The 17,120-nt window shown below is 41.5% G+C and overlaps 1 protein-coding gene across 1 annotated transcript; it reads right to left on the reverse strand.

Annotated features, from left to right (window-relative positions):
- Positions 1-4,537: 4,537 nt before the first annotated feature.
- Positions 4,538-6,385, reverse strand: ugt5e1 (UDP glucuronosyltransferase 5 family, polypeptide E1; the record flags this gene model as incomplete). Its single annotated transcript, XM_080015361.1, has 1 exon — positions 4,538-6,385. The coding sequence occupies one exon, from the start codon at positions 6,383-6,385 to the stop codon at positions 4,766-4,768; it is 1,620 nt and encodes a 539-aa protein (XP_079871487.1). The 3' UTR covers positions 4,538-4,765.
- Positions 6,386-17,120: the final 10,735 nt, after the last annotated feature.

Here is a 17,120-nt window from a genome sequence, read left to right on the forward strand (position 1 = left end):
GCAGGCCATGAGTTGACTTGAAAGTTTTCTATTCTTGACAAATGTGTAGCAGACAACCCCAAGATTTTATATTTGGGGGGTGGTTTGCCCTTGCAGTTGCCTGTTTTTTTTTGTGTCATTATTAGACATTTAAACTTACCTACTTGGTTATTCCGCAACAAACATGCTCACCAGTTGGCCAAAAGCTGTTACATTCAAAACACTTGGAATTTCGGTATAATTCGCAAGTTGAAATTGTAGCGTCTCTTGTCAAAATAATTTACCTATCTTTTCTTAAGGTTTCTGAAGAGTTTGAGTTGTGTTAAATGAAATATTCAATTAAGTTTTTATTAACGGAAGATATTGATTTAAAAAAAAAATAAAAAAAAAAAAAATGTTTTGGAACGTCATTGTCAGCCTGCACTTCCTGCTTTTGTCGGATTGGTCACTTCTCGTAAACACCTAATTGGCATAATGGGTATATTAATTGGAAATGGAACTTGCAGGCAAATTGCTTTATAGGGATATTTTTGCTTGATCTAAAAAAAAGTTGTCACCATATAAATAATATTTGGAATGTTCGGTCTTTTCAATTGAAGAAATCCACCCCAGACATCTTGTTCTGTATAGCATCAGAGGCTAAATTACCAAAATATTGATGACATTATTGTAATTTACTTTTGATTGACTGTGCTGTATAGAGAGGCAAACTTTCACATTGGTGGGTACGTGTTAAGAATATATTGACACTATTGATACCTAAATTGTTTTATCTTTCAGAAATATGCATGCATAGATGACAGTGTTACTGACTCTTAGCTACAGTGGAATGCAAAGGTTGGGCAGCCAGGTCAAAGTGCATGTTACAATGAATATCAAAATGAATGGAGGGTGAGCTGACCTATAAACTATGAAGTCAAACATGACACCTTTCTTCAAAGTTCTAAGCAACATTATTTTAATTCATTTTTTTACAAGTCAGCTTTCAGTCACAGATATTATTTTAATATATCTATTTTGACCTGTGGTGCCCAAACCTTAGCATTCCGCTGTATGTTGGAATGCTGTGCATTTACTTTGGGGGGTTTAAAGCCTGAGTCAACTGCTGAGAACGTTCTGATTTAATTTCTACTTTTTTTTTTTTTTTGGATATTCATCCATAATTACATCTAGGACAGATAAATCTTAAATGTTCTAGGTCTTTGAGAAATGCTTGTATAAGATTGAAAATTAATATCTTTATTTGCCATTCATTTAAGGAAGCACTGGAAAAAAACTAACTGCAACCAATTTGAATTAATTTTATTTTTACCGTATCAAAATCTCTAACAGTGGAGAAACTTACATTACATTTAGCAGACGCTTTTATCCAAAGCGACTTTGACATTCTAAGTCATATTGGTCTGAGTTGAGACCACGCAGTCCTCAACACATGAATATTATTGTTTCACCTTAATCATCTTTACAATTCACAACGACATCGATATCCGATATTTAAAGCCAGTTTTTGAAACTACATGGTCACTTAATTACTGCAGAGCTATGCTCACAGCTTGGGCCAGGTATCAAAATTTGAATGTATCTACCAAATTCCATACTAGAATTGATTATCCAAGTATGGGTAATGCTAGAGTAGTATATGTATGCTTAAGATCTTTTAGTGCCAAAAGGAAAAGATTTGATGTATTGTGTAAATTTGCATTTGCTTATCCTTTTGTCTAAAAATATTTTTTTCCTTCAACATCGTATATCTGGTTAAAAATAACAAATTGGTCTATCAAAATATTATTTAGGAATGGGTATTAAAGTCCAGGTATCTGTAATACTACAGATATTGTAAATTCTGTTCCCAGCCCTATTCTTAGCAGAACTTGCAACTACCTTTTGGACAATACAGTTTGATCAAAATTGCATAGTGGGGTAACTAATGAGGGGTTATGTTGATGTATTCTAAGAAATATGAAGTATTGACTTTCAGTTGATGCTTAACGCTTTTTGGACTTGTTTCAGTAGACAAGTTATGGTATCTTGTAGGAGAAATCTACTTTGCCCCCCAAAAAAGAAAAAATATATTCACTGCAGTTTTTGGTAATTGACTCAGACCTTCGGAACCCGCTGTATATTTTGACTATAATGTGAAGCTTTGTGTTTTATTATTAAACAAGACTTTCCACCCACCAAAATGATTAGCGTGTACTGGTGTGGACCCAAGGCTTTGAGATGCGTTCTTGTTACTCCTGAATGTAACTGACTGAGGACCAAGCATTAAGATTTGACATTTGAAGTTTGTCTTGCCTAAATAACAAAAGAAAGTCACACTGATAAAATGCTTGGGTTATGTAGTTCCATTGGCGATTTTTCTGTGGTCAGAGGAATTCCCACTCAAATTGTGTTTCAATGAAACTTCTAATGATTGGCTGTCCAGTGACGTCAAATCTGTTCCTTTTGTTATGAATTTGACTTTTAGGGATTATTCTCCAGGAAGGCAAGATTTTTGCCCCATTTCAATTTAGCTTCTAATGTTATATATGAGAACATAAAATACCTGCAGAGTTTTTCCTGAATCATGTAAATGGTGATCTGTTTTCGATTGATACATCTTCTAAATTTGCGCTACAGATTTTCCTAAATATGCTCAAATCGGGTTAAGAGGAAGGCCCCCCCCCCCCCCCCCCCAAAAAAAACAAACAAAACAAAAAAAACTATCCAATTCTATCTCCAGTGTTATGCCGATCCATGGATGCATGTTGGAAAAGAGAAAGCTCATCACTTCATCGTTTACTGTGAAATAACAAAGCGGGTCTAGATTTCTACTTCGTAATTTCATATCAAAAGGGTTCACGTTTGTATCTTATATCAGTTACTTTATGTTCTCTCAATTTGTGTGTTTGACTTGTTTTACACAGCGGTCTTTATACTTGATTGCATGTGATCTGTTATGTTCCCCATGCAGTATAAGACGAGCTATTGCTTTGGCATTCCTCAAATCTTAATTTTTTTTGGCCTAAAAAGCAAGACCGTTGGAAGCTTGTTAATAAATTAGCAGGCAGGGTTTTTTGTTTTTGTCAAAGACCTGAAAAGTCAGACTTGAAGGCCCGCTGAGCTGAGCACTATCCATTTTTCTTACTTGAGACCTTCCAAAAGATCAAACCTTTTAATATTTGCCTGCAAGCAAAATCATGTGGTCACCGTTAACAAGTCCAGCGAGAAATTTGTCACATAATTTCCCCTGTTTTGCCTTATGACATTTTCAATTTCTTTGTAAATTTATTTCATTTTTTGTTTACCAAGAAACATTGTGGTATTATGTGGATATTTACATGGTTATAGTTGACTAGCACATTTGTCTGTACAATTACATTGTTTCAAGTCAATAAAATAATGTATAATCAAACAAGATGGTGGTAAACGAACCAGTATTCATTTGTTAATATATGCAAACGGTAACTTCTGAAATCTGGTGGCCAACCAAAACATGGCAAGCTGGTTTATCAATATTTTGTTAAAGGAAAGGTTTTCTATTTTTCAACCTTGGCCATATTAAAATATTGGATCATCATAATTTATGATGTTGTTCCATACTTAGCTCAACCTCACTTTATTATTGAAAATCTTACCACTCTGCTGCAACTTCCCATTGTCCTTAAAAGTCCAATGGGACAAACGTTTAAGAACAAAAAAACAGTTAAATCTCCTTTTCGAAAACAGGATGCTCACAATATTTGTTGTAATATGTTATACCAGAAAAAAAATGTTCACAAGGGAGTTCATGGTTTTGACCTGATTCTACTTCCACAATCTTTTTCCACAATCACTTCCATCCATCTGTTTTGGCTACATCGGCACTAATGTAAGATACCACAAACAAGAAGAATTGCTTACTACTGCTGCAATTGCAAAAAGTAGATTTTAATAAAATATAATTGAATTACAGTAATATTATTTAAATTATATAACTGTTCAAAAAATAGGTTCCAAGAATACACAAACACGTGATTTCAATGGAAGTTTCCCCTTTTTGTCAGGAAAATTTCAAGTTTTGAAAGTAGGGATGTTAATTAACCGTTTAACCGTTAACAGATAATAACAATGTTGACCGTTATTGCTATCAGTTAAACAATTAAAAATATATATAAAAAAATAATAATAATAATTACAAAAAAAGTTGCATGGTAAAAGAAAAAATGGGGTCAACAGATGCAACTTGGGTTTACAACATTACCGCCTACCCCCTTATGCAAGGGGGAGGGACAGTCTATTAAACATATGGGGGACGTTTTTGTATGTGCCCCATTATTGTTAATTATTTCTCAGGCAGTACTTGACTCAGAATTTTGTCAGTTTAATCGGATTTGGCTTTTCAATGCGAATTTTCGACTTCGGTGGTGAGGCGCACGGCTCTTCGCGATCAGGGCACACAGAGAGCTGTGTTCGCATATAAAAATATATTTATGAATCCCCTTGTTTATAATTTTAATTTGTAAAGTCCAATAAAAGACCACCTTTTTTTTTTTCAGGGGACAGTGCCCTTATATTTTAATCTTGTCTGATAATGGTTATTGATCGGTTAACAAGAGTCGGCTGTCGGTCAGAAAAATAATTCTAAATTAGCATCCCTATTTTAAAGGCTTAAACATTTGCCCCTTTGTACTGTATTTAAGCACAGTGAGAAGCTGCAGCAAAGTGTTACGTTTCTCAAGAGGCGATGCAAGGCTATAAACAGTTATAAATGATGGGAACCAGCTTTTTAACAAGGCCTGGGTTGAAAAATGGGCGGATCTATCCTTTAATGCACTTTGACTTTCCCTCCTCCCATGATTAGGCAATAAAAAACTTTGCAACTTATCCAGACCACCAGCAGGGAAGCCACTGCACCACTGAGGAGAAATAGCAGGACATCCACACTATGATAAGAATACCAGGGCATCTTATAGGACTCCGTGCGTAAGTGTGCTGCTCCTTTGTGCCTCATCACAAATTCTATCCAAAACGCAGCCCTTTGAATTGGTTTGATAGGCTGGTCATGGTGAAGCCGGGACATTTTCTGCATGTTCTGCTGATAGGGCTTTTCCGGGTCCAGGAGTTCCTTTAACGAGTCCGTCAGGTCGTCCATGCCCAGCGCCATTACGTCCAGAACCTTGGCCACGGCCCTGGCCTCCAGACGAACCATGTTGTCGAACTGGTCGAAGATGAGAGGGAGTCCGAGCATCGGAACCCCATGGTAAACAGCCTCGTAAATCCCATTTGTTCCCCCGTGTGTGACAAAGACCCTGGTTTTAGGATGGCCCAACAGGTCGTTCTGTGGCAGCCAATCTAAAATGAGCGTGTTATTGCCCAGCGTCGAAGGCTTCTCTCCCAGGTGCCTCCACACGACTTTCTGAGGCAAACGAGCAAATGCAGCAGCCACCACCTCAGATGTTTCTGGGAGAAGACTCCCTAGCAGAGTCCCGAGAGCCATGACGATGACGCCGTGCTCCCCAGAGCTCTGCATAAAGGCCTCCAGCTCTGCTGACAGCGGCTTGGATGGCTTGCATTGGAAGCCCCCCATGTAAACTACATTGGGCATTGTCGGGCGTGGGAACTCGAACACAAAGTCCACTCTCATGAGCCACAGGTCTGCCCCTTGGATGAGTGAGTAGATGTTGGAGTCCGGGCTGATGTACTCATCACACAATCTTTGGTAAAGGGGCCTCACCACAATGTGATCGATATAAAGTCCGATACCGTAATGCAAGAAGTTTTTCAGCTTGTTGCCTAAGCTCATCTTGTCTGAGACCAGAGACCCAAGAGTTGGGACATAAGACAGAGGTGATGGAGCTATGGCAAAGTGGCCTTCAGCATTGGTGATCCAACGGACGTTGAGCACTGTTGGGAGCCCCAAATATTTTCCTACAACTAACCCTCCTGCAAATCCAGGATCAGTCAGAATCAGGTCAAATTTTGATGCTTTTAATTGCCCGTTTAACTTCTTATTCTCAATGATCAATCTGGCCAGCTCGGCGCTGTCCCTGTGAGATTCCTCCAGTAAGCTGATCATCTCCTGCTGCAGTGCAATGAAGGAGGACATGGACCACTGTGAGGTCCAAATCTCCAGGTTTCTTTTGAGGAAAGAGGCCATGTATTTAGGGTCCTCCAGGCTGCTGGCCCTCGGGACTGGAACTGTCACGGAGGTGTAGTGGGCCGCTTCCTCTGAAATGTACCAACTAGAGGAGGAGCGCACGACAGTTATGATGTGCCCCCTCTTGTGCAGTTCTCTCAAGAGGATGTTCATGTTAAGCCAGTGACTGCCATCTACAGGATACACAAGAATCTTGCCAGCCTGGGTGTCGGCTGGTAAATTCCACCAGATGCTTGCAAGGAGAAGTGGGGCTAAAGGTCGGAGAATCCTGGGTGTTGCTGTCCACATTGCTTTATCTTTTCTGGCAAAAAAAAGATGATTTAAATTGATTAGCTGTTTAGCTGAGTTCTACAGTATGTTATATATTTCTATAATATTTTACAGTTTTCTGTAAATTAGAACGTTTTAGCCATATATTACAAGAGTGCGAGAGTTGCGGTGCAGTGTCCCCCACAAGCTTGGAGCATAGCAACAAAAGTGGGAACAAACTTTTAAGTTAGGCCTTGTAGATCTAATTTGAGTCAAGATTCAGCAAGTGGATTGCTTATTTCTTGCCATGCTCACACCCCATTTCCGCACATAACTTATGGCTTGAGGAGGGTGACTCCACCCACTGAAGCAGAGCATCAGGAACACAATGGGTATAGAGGTACGTTAGAATGGCTCTAATGCATAATCTAAGTGGTATTTTCCAGTAAAAAACTTCAAAAACATGTTTGGGGAGCTCAGAGACATATACCGATCAGCCACAGCATTAAAACCAATGACAGGTGAAGTGAATAACATTGGAATGTTGGAAGCAGGAAAAATGGGCACACTTCAGGATCTGAGCGTCTTTGACAAGGGTCAAATTGTGATGCTAGACTGCTTGGTCAGAGCATCTCCAAAATGGCAGGTCTTGCTGGGTTAGAACTTACCAAAGGGGTCCAAAGAAGGACAACCGGTAAACTGGCGACAGGGTCACACGCCCAATGCTCATTGATACGCGTGGGAAGCGAAGTTTAGTCCATCTGGTCTGATCCCACAGAAGAGCTACTGTAGCACAAATTGCTGAAAAAGTTAATGCCGGCTATGATAAAAAAGGTGTCAGAACACACAGTGCATTGCAGCTTGTTGCATATGGGGCTGCGTAGCTGCAGACGGACCGGTTAGAGTGCCCATGCTGACTCCTGTCCACTGCCGAAAGTGCCTACAATGGGCACATAAGCGTCATAACTGAACCATGGAACAATGGGAGCATTGTTAGGCGGGTCAGAGCTGTTTTGGTGGCACGATCTGGACCTTCACAATATTAGGCAGGTGGTTTTTATGTTGTAGCTGATGGGGGTATATTAACTTGTGTAAAAAGGAGCATAATAGGCCCACTTTAAAACATTTGTCCCAGTTTAACAGTATAGTTCAGATATAACCTCTTTATTCTTTTTATTCTAACGAGACCTCAACCATGTCTCTGCGTCCTGCCGTTGTCATATTTCCTATAGTTTTAGCCCGAAAAACGCAGAGAATATAAAAAAAAAAAAATAAGTCAGCCCAATAACAACAGGGATCCAGACCTATGGGGTGGACCCTAATTATAAACTTTTCACAACACTATGTGTTTGACACATGCATGTAAATACCTACACACACAAAATGTGTCAACGTGTCAAAATGTCATCAACAATGCAACTCACTTTGACCGATGTGCTCATATACCTGAGTTATATTCCAATTCGGAATTCTTTTACACACTCAAATCATCCCAAAGTGTCGGCCACCGGTTAAAACTCCTTGTTGCATGCAAAAGTCTGCAAATCCTTCTTGGAAATAGTTGTTGAAAACCTTGTTTTGTTTCAACCTAAAGTTTAAAACACCTCACCCATTTGTCCACTCTTAGACCTCCACTGTAGAAGAGTTTTTGAACTTTGGCACATATCTGACATAACCTAGAAAAGAATGTACAACCTACTGGAAGCATGTGTTTTTTCTCCTCCAAATGTAGATCGATATTGATCAAACTCGAACGACAAGATGTCTGAAACTTCCCGGTTCTAATGAAACCTCAACCATGTCTCTGTGTACTGCCATTGTCATATTTCCTATAGATTTAGCCTGAAAAACGCAGAGACGATTAAAAAAAAAAAATTTGTCTGCATGTAAATACCTACACACATATTCTCAAAATGTCATCAACAATGCAACTCACCTTGATCGATGTGCTCATATACCTGCGTTATATTCCAATCCGTAATTCTTTTACACACTCAAATCATCCCAAAGTGTTGTCCACCGGTTAAAACTCCTTGAAAACCTTGTTTTTGTTTCAACCTAAAGTTTAAAACACCTCTCCACTTTGTCCACTGTAAGGACTCCACTGCAGAAGATTTTTGAACTTTGACACATATCTGACATAACCCGGCAAAGAATGTACAACATACTGGAAGCATGTGTTTTTAATTCATTTGCCCCCGCCCCCAAAACCACACACTGCCCATGTTGCAGTACAAATTTTAATGAGTGTTGCAAATGAGTTGCACATTTTCAAGCTGTTGCCTAACATTGCCACGGCCACAAATCCAAGAGAACTATTGTGCTTTTCCAGATACAAAGTAAAATACACTGGGTGTGTATGGGAGTGTGAGAGCTTGTTGATGTCTTTCTTTTCTATGGATATCTTTAGGGTTCTGGGGTTTGGAGTTGAACCTTTGGAAAAGTCATGTACCATCACTGGTAATTTTCAAATTAATTACCTCTCTCGCTTATAGCTGAATTGTGAAATATTTGTTCTGTGCCGATTGCAAAATATTCCAACAGCACGTGTCTTAACATGTATTATCAAAGTAAAGTGTATAGCTATATATCCTTGTCGACAGATATGGGTTTATCATGTCACTTGTCCTGGAAACACACAATGTGCTTTAAAAAGTAATTCATTATAATTAATTATTGCACAAGTTCATGCCAGGGATTCTGTATATTCTGTAATTTATATATATATATATATATATATATAAATATATATGCATACACACACGAATCAGCCATAAGATTAAAACCCCTGACAGGTGAAGTGAATAACATTGCTCATCTCGTTCTAATGGGTTAATGGTGGCTATGATGGAAAGGTGTCAGAACACGCAATGCATCACAGCTTACTGCGTATTGGGCTGCATAGCCACAGACCGGTCAGAGTGCCCATGCTGACCCCTTTCTACCATCGAAAGCTCCTACAATGAGAACGTGAGTGTCAGAACTAGACCATGGAGCAATGGAAGAAGGTGGCCTGGTCTGATAAATCACGTTCCAATCATGTGGTTGGCCCGGTTCGTGTGTGTCATTAACCTGGGCTGAAGATGGCACAAGGATGTACTATGAACAAGAAGGCAAGCCGGCCGAGGCAGTGTGATGCTCTGGGCAATGTTCTGCTAAGAAGCCTGACATTCTTTTGGATGTTACTTTGACACGTACCACCTACCTAAACATTGTTGCAGACCCTTGTTTTTTTTTCTTTTTTTTTACCTGTGCTGTCAGCATGCTAGTCATACAACACAGAGTATTTGTATGCTATTGCATCTAGGACAGAGTTAGTCTGCAAGTCGAGTTTAACTTCTAAACCTGCAATGCAACTCTTTATTAAAAATCATAAAGAACTGCACAATGTGTCTTGTGGACGACGTATAGGATTACAAGAGTACAGTTTTTTGTTATACAGAGCTGCCACCAATCCCCCTCTTTGGAGAACTATTTTACCATGTTTGGGTCTATAAAAAACGACATCACTACTCCAAGAGGGGGAGATTCACCACAGGTGAGACAATAAAACATACAACCAAACAACATGTACATGGAAAACATAAACATCGGACGACAACATGTATTGAAAAACAGAGTTAATCAGGTCCCGGAAAACTGGACCAGCAATTGGGCACGTTGCCTCTTCCTGTCATAGTTATGGCGGTTAATGAGGGAGGAAATGAGAGTAATGCAACCATGAGGGTGCTGGGCTGCATTTAAAGCAGGTGTGTGTGTGTGTGTGTGTGTGTGTGTGTGTGTGTGTGTGTGTGTGTATGTGTGTGTGTGTGTGACGGGACCGCCTCTCTGTGTGTGTGTGTGTGTGTGTGTGTGCGTGCGTGCGAGTGTACAGGACTTATCCCAATTGGTTCTGGTGTATAAGGTCGGTAATGTGTCGTGGCACCTCCAAGCAGTGGTGTGGTGGACCAAGGGCACGGGTCCAAGCCGCCACTACAGTAGGGTGGTGCAATCTCCCATCCTGGGGCTGCTCAGCTGCTGGGGATCAGCCTAATCAGCGGAGGGACTCTGCTGATTCCCCTGATCCCCAAAACAGGGAGTTATAATTGTGTGTGTTTCCCCCCAGAAGGATGGGCGTGCAGGCGAGTCTGCCTGAGAGGCACGATCTGACACGGACAGCTGGTGATCCAGCGATCCATCTATAACCCAGAACAATTTGTATATATATATATATATATATATATATATATATATATATATATATATCAGCCTGCGAACCCGAAGTTTCTTTTTATGTGAGTGTGGTGCGGCGCACGGCGACGCGATGGTCGCACCGGCAGAGGTCACCAGAGCAGAGGAGGGGCAGCCCCAGTTGGGAATTTCCCCGGAAACCTCAGTCCATCCCATGGAGGACTTTCCTCTGCAACAATCGCAGGACGATACGCTTCGCGGGGCCTTTGAGCGGGTAGATAAAATTGATGGCGTGTTAGTGCATCCAGAGGCTGCGCTCACTCACCCATATTTTGTGGTAATAAGGGATAGATTATATCGAGTGAACTGTGACGCTCAGTCAGGAGAAGAAGTTACCCAATTGTTAGTCCCTAAAAGCCATTGGGATTTAGTCTACCAGGTGGCTCATTATAACCCGATGGCCTGTCACCTAGGACACGAAAAAACAGGTGGTCCAGTACGTCCTGGACCTGAGAGCAAAGCTACACGCCTGAGGGCAGGAATCACGGGAGAACTTGCTCCAGGCCGAGGAACGTCAGCGCCGTCTGTGCGACAGGGGGGCCCGGTTAAGACTGTTATCACTGGGAGACAAGGTGTGAGTACTACTCCCTACGTCCAGCTTGAAATTACTGGCAAAGTGGCAAGGGCCCCTTGTGGTCACAAGACGCATGGGGCAGGTCGATTATGAGGTCAAACGCACAGACTTTACCACCTAAACCTCCTAAAACAATGGAGGGAAGGCGTGCCCGTGGACAATTGAGAGGGACGAGTTGGGGCCAGAGGTTCCAAAGCCGGCAGATCACACTGCGGCCCTGTTAAGTGACCATCTCTCTCCTGGCCAGAGCGCAGACGTCACGGTGCTGCAGCAGCGCTTTGCTGACGTGTTCTCTTCCCTGCCAGGCCGTACGCCCCTCATACGCCACCATGTGGAGACGACCCTGGGGGTGAAAGTGCGCTCTCAGCCGTATCGATGTTGGATTTAACCAAGGGCTACTGGCAGATTCCCTTGACCGAGCAGTCCAAGGAAAAATCGCCCTTCTCCACTCCTTTACTAATTCCAAGTGCTTCCGTTCGGATTGTTTGGTGCCCCTGCGACCATTCAGAGACCCATGGACAGGGTTCTGCGTCCCCATGCAGCATTTGCCGCTGCATATATAGATGATGTCATTATTCATAGTGATACGCGGGAGTGGCATATGCAGCATGTGGGCGCAGTGCTAGCGTCCCTGAGGCGTGCGGGGCTCACCGCCATCCCAAAGAAGTGCGCGGTGGGTGGAGGGAGGTACACTATTTGGGGTACCACTTGGGGGGGGCCTGCTCCGATCGCAGGTAGATAAGACAGCCGCAGTCGCGAATACGCCGAGACTTAAGACTAAGAGTACTACTACAGGAGGTTTGTGCCGGAATTTGCGGCACTGTCAAGACCCTTGACCGACTGAATCGAAAAGGTGCTCCAGATCCGGTCCAGTGATCAGAGCCGTGCCATCAGGCATTTTTTGAATTAAAGGCAGCTCTCTGTGGGGAGCCTGTACTGCATACCCTTAACTTTGCTCTTCCTTTCTGTCTGCAGACAAACGCATCGGACATGGGGCTTGGAGCCGTTCTCTCCCAGGAGGTGAAGGGTGTGGGCCGGCCGGTGCTGTACCTCAGCCGCTTTTTCGGCATATAAAGAGGCAATAACTGTATTTAACTTGTTCCTTTGAGATATGCTATCAGACTGAATAAACGGCACATATTGCTGGATGAGTGTCTGCCCTTGACAAGCCTGTTTGGGTGAATTATAAAGGGAATTAATTTTTCAATTCTGTTGCTTTGTTTTTTACATATAATCTTTAAATCGCAAGTAATTCGGCTTATGGGTCTATAACTGGAGATGAAGGTTGGGTCCTTATTGGATTTGACAAAAAACAAAATGAGAGCAGTATTCATGTACTCTCTAACCTTTCCGATGAATAATGGTGGCCAGAAGTGTTTATAGAATTCCTCTGAGTAGCCATCTGATCCAGGTGATTTATTGTTGGGCATAGAGAAGAGAGCTTTACTGAGTTCTTCTAGAGTAAGTGGTTGATCTAGTGGTAGCCTGCTCTGTGGAAGGTTTAGGGAGGTCAATATTATTGAGCAATGAGTTAATGATTGATATATTTGCATGAGGAATTGTGTCTTTTGATGGATGAAATTGTAATAGTAGGGATCTCATTTCGGATTTGCTCAGTGGGTGAGTGGGCTTGTTGGGAGTGCGAGTCTTTTAATCGTTGTTCGAGTTTATTTTGGCATTCTTGTCATTTCTTTTTCTTGTGAGTGGAGAATGAAATAACACTACCTCTCAGAACTGCCTTAGCCATTTCCCAGAGTAAGGATGGTGATATTTCTGGAGAGTTATTAGGTTCAATGAAGAAAGTCCATTCTCTGGAAAATATGATGTTCAATTGTTTATCTGTCAAACGTGAGGCGTTAAACCGCCACCATCTGGGAGGGTTCTGGTTGGTTTCATCTATGAGGTTGAAACTAATCAGCCCGTGATTGGAGATTACAATAGGGTGGATTTCATGATAAGTGATTTTGGACATTACAGAGTTACTTGTCAGGAAAAAGTCGATTCTAGAGAAGCTTTGGTGGGGTGGTGAATAATATGTGTACAGTGGTACCTTGAGTTACGAGTGCACTAACATACGAGTTTTCCGAGTTACGAGCCGTCGTTCCGTTGATTTTTTGTATTGATTTGCGAGCAAAAATTTGAGTTACGAAGGTGCGAGCTTCAGGTGCACCGCCGCTGTTGGGCGTGGCGAGCCACTGCGGCCAGCATCCCGCGTCTCACTCCTTCACTTCGCGTGGTTACCTGAGCGTGGAAGCATCTCTTTTGTGTTTTGTGCTCGCGATTTGTGCTTTTTGTGCAGTTATTTTGTCAATTTTTGGTGCTGAGAAGAAGAAGTGGATGATGTCCATTGACTTAAAGCGCAAAATATCAGAAAAACATGAGCGAGGTGTGCATTTGATGGAATTGGCGAGGCAGTACGAGCATAGTAGTTCTACGATATGTACCATACTGAAGCAGAAGGAGACGATAAAGGGTATTACACCAACCAAGGGCGTTAAAATAATGTCCAAGCTGCGGACCGATGTCCATGAAAAGATGGAGAATCTGCTGTTGGTGTGGTTGACGGAGAAGCAACTCGCAGGAGATTGCGTGACGAAGGGTATCATCTGCGAGAAGGCAAAAATGATCTACACATTATCTTTTATTATGTTTTATTATGTTTTTATACAATATTTGTTATTTATAAATACAATTAAACATTTAAAAACACGTAACAAAAAAAATTGGGGTGTTTTTTGGGGGGCTGGAACAGATTAATGGCATTTAAATTAATTTCAATGGGGAAAATTGATTTGCTTTACAAGCAGATTGAATTACGAGCTCTGTCACGAATCGAATTAAACTCGTAAGTCTAAGTACCACTCTATTCTCTATTATCTGGATTATTTGATCGCCAACAATCGCCAAGAGCAAAATCACTCATATATTGTTTTGTATTGTCCGACGAACGCCAGGGCTTGTGATTAATACTGGTTTGTGAACAGTCTAAACTTGGATCAAGTACTGTGTTGAAGTCTCCTCCAAGTATAATTATTGAGTCAGAGTATTCTAAGAGTTTTGAAAACATATTGTGAAAGAAATTTGGGATTGGATGACGAATGTAGAAATATATATAATGTATGGTTGACATATTATATGTAAATATATATGAGTAAAATAAATTAAACGGCAAGTTCCTCACCCAACGTGCAAAATCATCCAGGCCAGAGTCAGATATTGACGTTGGAAGACCAGCCAGGAGAAAGTATTCAGTTGCAGCCCCTACAGGAACAATGTGTCTAACTGTTGAACCTTCAAAGCTCACTCTAAGTCTCTCATCATGTTGATGATGAGGAAGTTGAAGAACGAACCAACAGTGATCCCCACAATGCGGATTCCTTGCAGGGAGAGCCAAGTTTGGTCAAAGAGGGCCCTCCCTCAATGATCATGTGAAAAAAATGGCTTAGGGAGGAATTTGGGAAGTCTTTATTGGCTTTCTCAGGTGGGAAGACAAATGTAGAAAAGCTGGGGGAACTTTAATTGAGTCAGAGTATTCTAAGAGTTTTGAAAACATATTGTGAAAGAAATTTGGGTCGTCTCATTTGGGCCATAAATATTAGCTATGGTTAATTTGAGGTTACCTAAAATTCTGTTAATCATTATGTTGTTTTATTCTGATATGGGATACTTTATTGATCAATATAGATACACCTCTTTTTTTGAGTTGTATGATGCAGAAAACATCGGATTAACCCATTTAGCTTTGAGTTTGAGGTGCATGGATGCAGTGAGATGAGTTTCTAGCAGTAGACAGAAGCTGGGGTTCATCTGGTGAGGTGACTTTGGATTTTGCTATGTTTACCTGGTGAGCCCAAGACTCTCATATTCCAACTAACAAACTTAATGGGTGTCATTGAGGTTAGTTAGGGGGTGATGGCACAGTGCATCCAAGGCAATAGCTATACTACCATGCCCATGTTTTCCAATAGATAAGTCTGAGTTTTCCTCCTTTACATTCCTTTTTACTGTGCTAGTATTGCAGGAAGTTTGTAGGGATACATATTTACACAAACAAATGACAAATAGACAAAGAGAAACATTTTAGAACATTGCAGAACATTGCAGAGTTGGACATACATAAAGGGAGAGTCTAAATAGAGTGAGAATGATAAGAGAAGTTGGGAGGGAGGCATTAGGGAGGTGAGATGATGAGAGTAAGCAATATTTTAAATCCTGACATAGATAGGATGCTAATTTCTACATCTCCACATCTCTCATATACTATAATTACCAGAATTACCAGAATACATACATATACTGTTGATAAACTGTATATAGTTTATCGACAACCAGCGATACTCGTTTACCCTTCTGCCGGTTCTCCTTCTGTATGGGGTACAGCACATTCTGTTGGTCGTTGATCTCCCTGGGGAATTGGTCATACACTCCAAGTACACATGCCAACGCTATAGTGGCCTCTTTCAGCTGCCACACTGCAAAAATTGTTCAGGAATACTTTGAGGAACATGACAAAGAGCTCAAGCTCAAGGTGTTGACTTTGCTTTGGAAGCCAAATCCATAGGGGATCTGCTGCTAACGTCTTAGTGCCAGATACCACGAGACACCTTCAGAGGTCTTGTGGAGTCTATGCTGTAGTTTCTTGATGAATGTGATGTGTTGAATAATGAAGGAGTGACCGCTGATGCTGACTTGATTAAAATAATAGTTTTATTACACAAATCAGCATCAAACCAGACTTGCCTAGGACGTCCAGGAGAGACCCGAGCCGGATGGAATCTCTGCCAAGCGACGCTCTGCACTCGCTTTTAAAGCTGTCCAGAGATAACATTCCAACTCTGGTCCCGACCTATAGGTGCTCGCTCACCCTCTGTCTTGTCATAAATCTAAACATTTCCTCCTCTGGTCGAGCTGGAGGAATCAACAAAATTCCTCTCCCATAGGGCCTCTGAACAGACCCGTTGTTATTCTCGTTCTCCGTATGACATGGAAGCAATAAATTTAATAGTAACATAGTTAATATTATTCACCTCAAACCTTCCAGACACCTCAATGCATCAAGGGGTCAGGGCTGTTTTGATGGCACGAGTGGGACCTACACAATATTAGGCAGGTGGTTTTATTGTTGTGGCTGATTCGTGTATATACACACACACAAACACAAACGCTTAATAAAGATTGATTTGGATAAGGTGCTTAAATTGGGGGAGGGGCAGAAAAAGTATAAAAAAATTTCTGGCCCTAGTAATTCTTGTATTGGTTTTAAAAGTATGATTCAAAATTTGTAATATATGGTTGACTTATTATATGTAAATATATATGAGCAAAATAAATTAAATGGCAGGTTCCTCGCCACATGTGCAAAATCATCCAGGCCAGAGTCAGATATTGACATTGGAAGACCAGCCAGGAGGAAGTATTCAGTTGCAACCCCTACAGGAGCAATTTGTCTCACTGTTGAACCGTCAAAGCTCACTCTAAATCTCTCATCATGTTGATGATGAGGAAGTTGAAGAACAAACCAACGGTGATCCCCACAATGCGGATTCCTTGCAGGGAGAGCCAAGTTTGGTTAAAGAGGGCCCTCCCTCAATGATCATGTTAAAAAAATGGCTTAGGGAGGAATTTGGGAAGTCATTATTGGCTTTCTCAGGTGGGAAGACAAATGTAGAAAAGCTGGGGGAACTTAAAATTGAGTACTCAGTAGCCAGGATGTTTGACTTCTGAGGTGTCTTGGAATGTGTGGCGTCCCAAGACAGACCCATTTTATGAGATAACTACTAAGAGACGGTGCCAGGGGTCCCGAGAGAGAGAGCACATCACCAGGGGTCCTGGTGATAAGGGAGGTGAAATGTGACCTGTGACATATGTAGGGGAACCAAATGGTCAATGTTGTCTTTGGGCAAGCATAAAAGAACCCGCCCAAGTTTCATTCAACAGAGAATCCATCCGGCTTGGTTCTCTCCTGGACGT

This window comes from Zeus faber (genome assembly GCF_960531495.2).
Source record: "Zeus faber genome assembly, chromosome: 15".
In the NCBI taxonomy this organism is placed as follows: domain Eukaryota; kingdom Metazoa; phylum Chordata; class Actinopteri; order Zeiformes; family Zeidae; genus Zeus; species Zeus faber.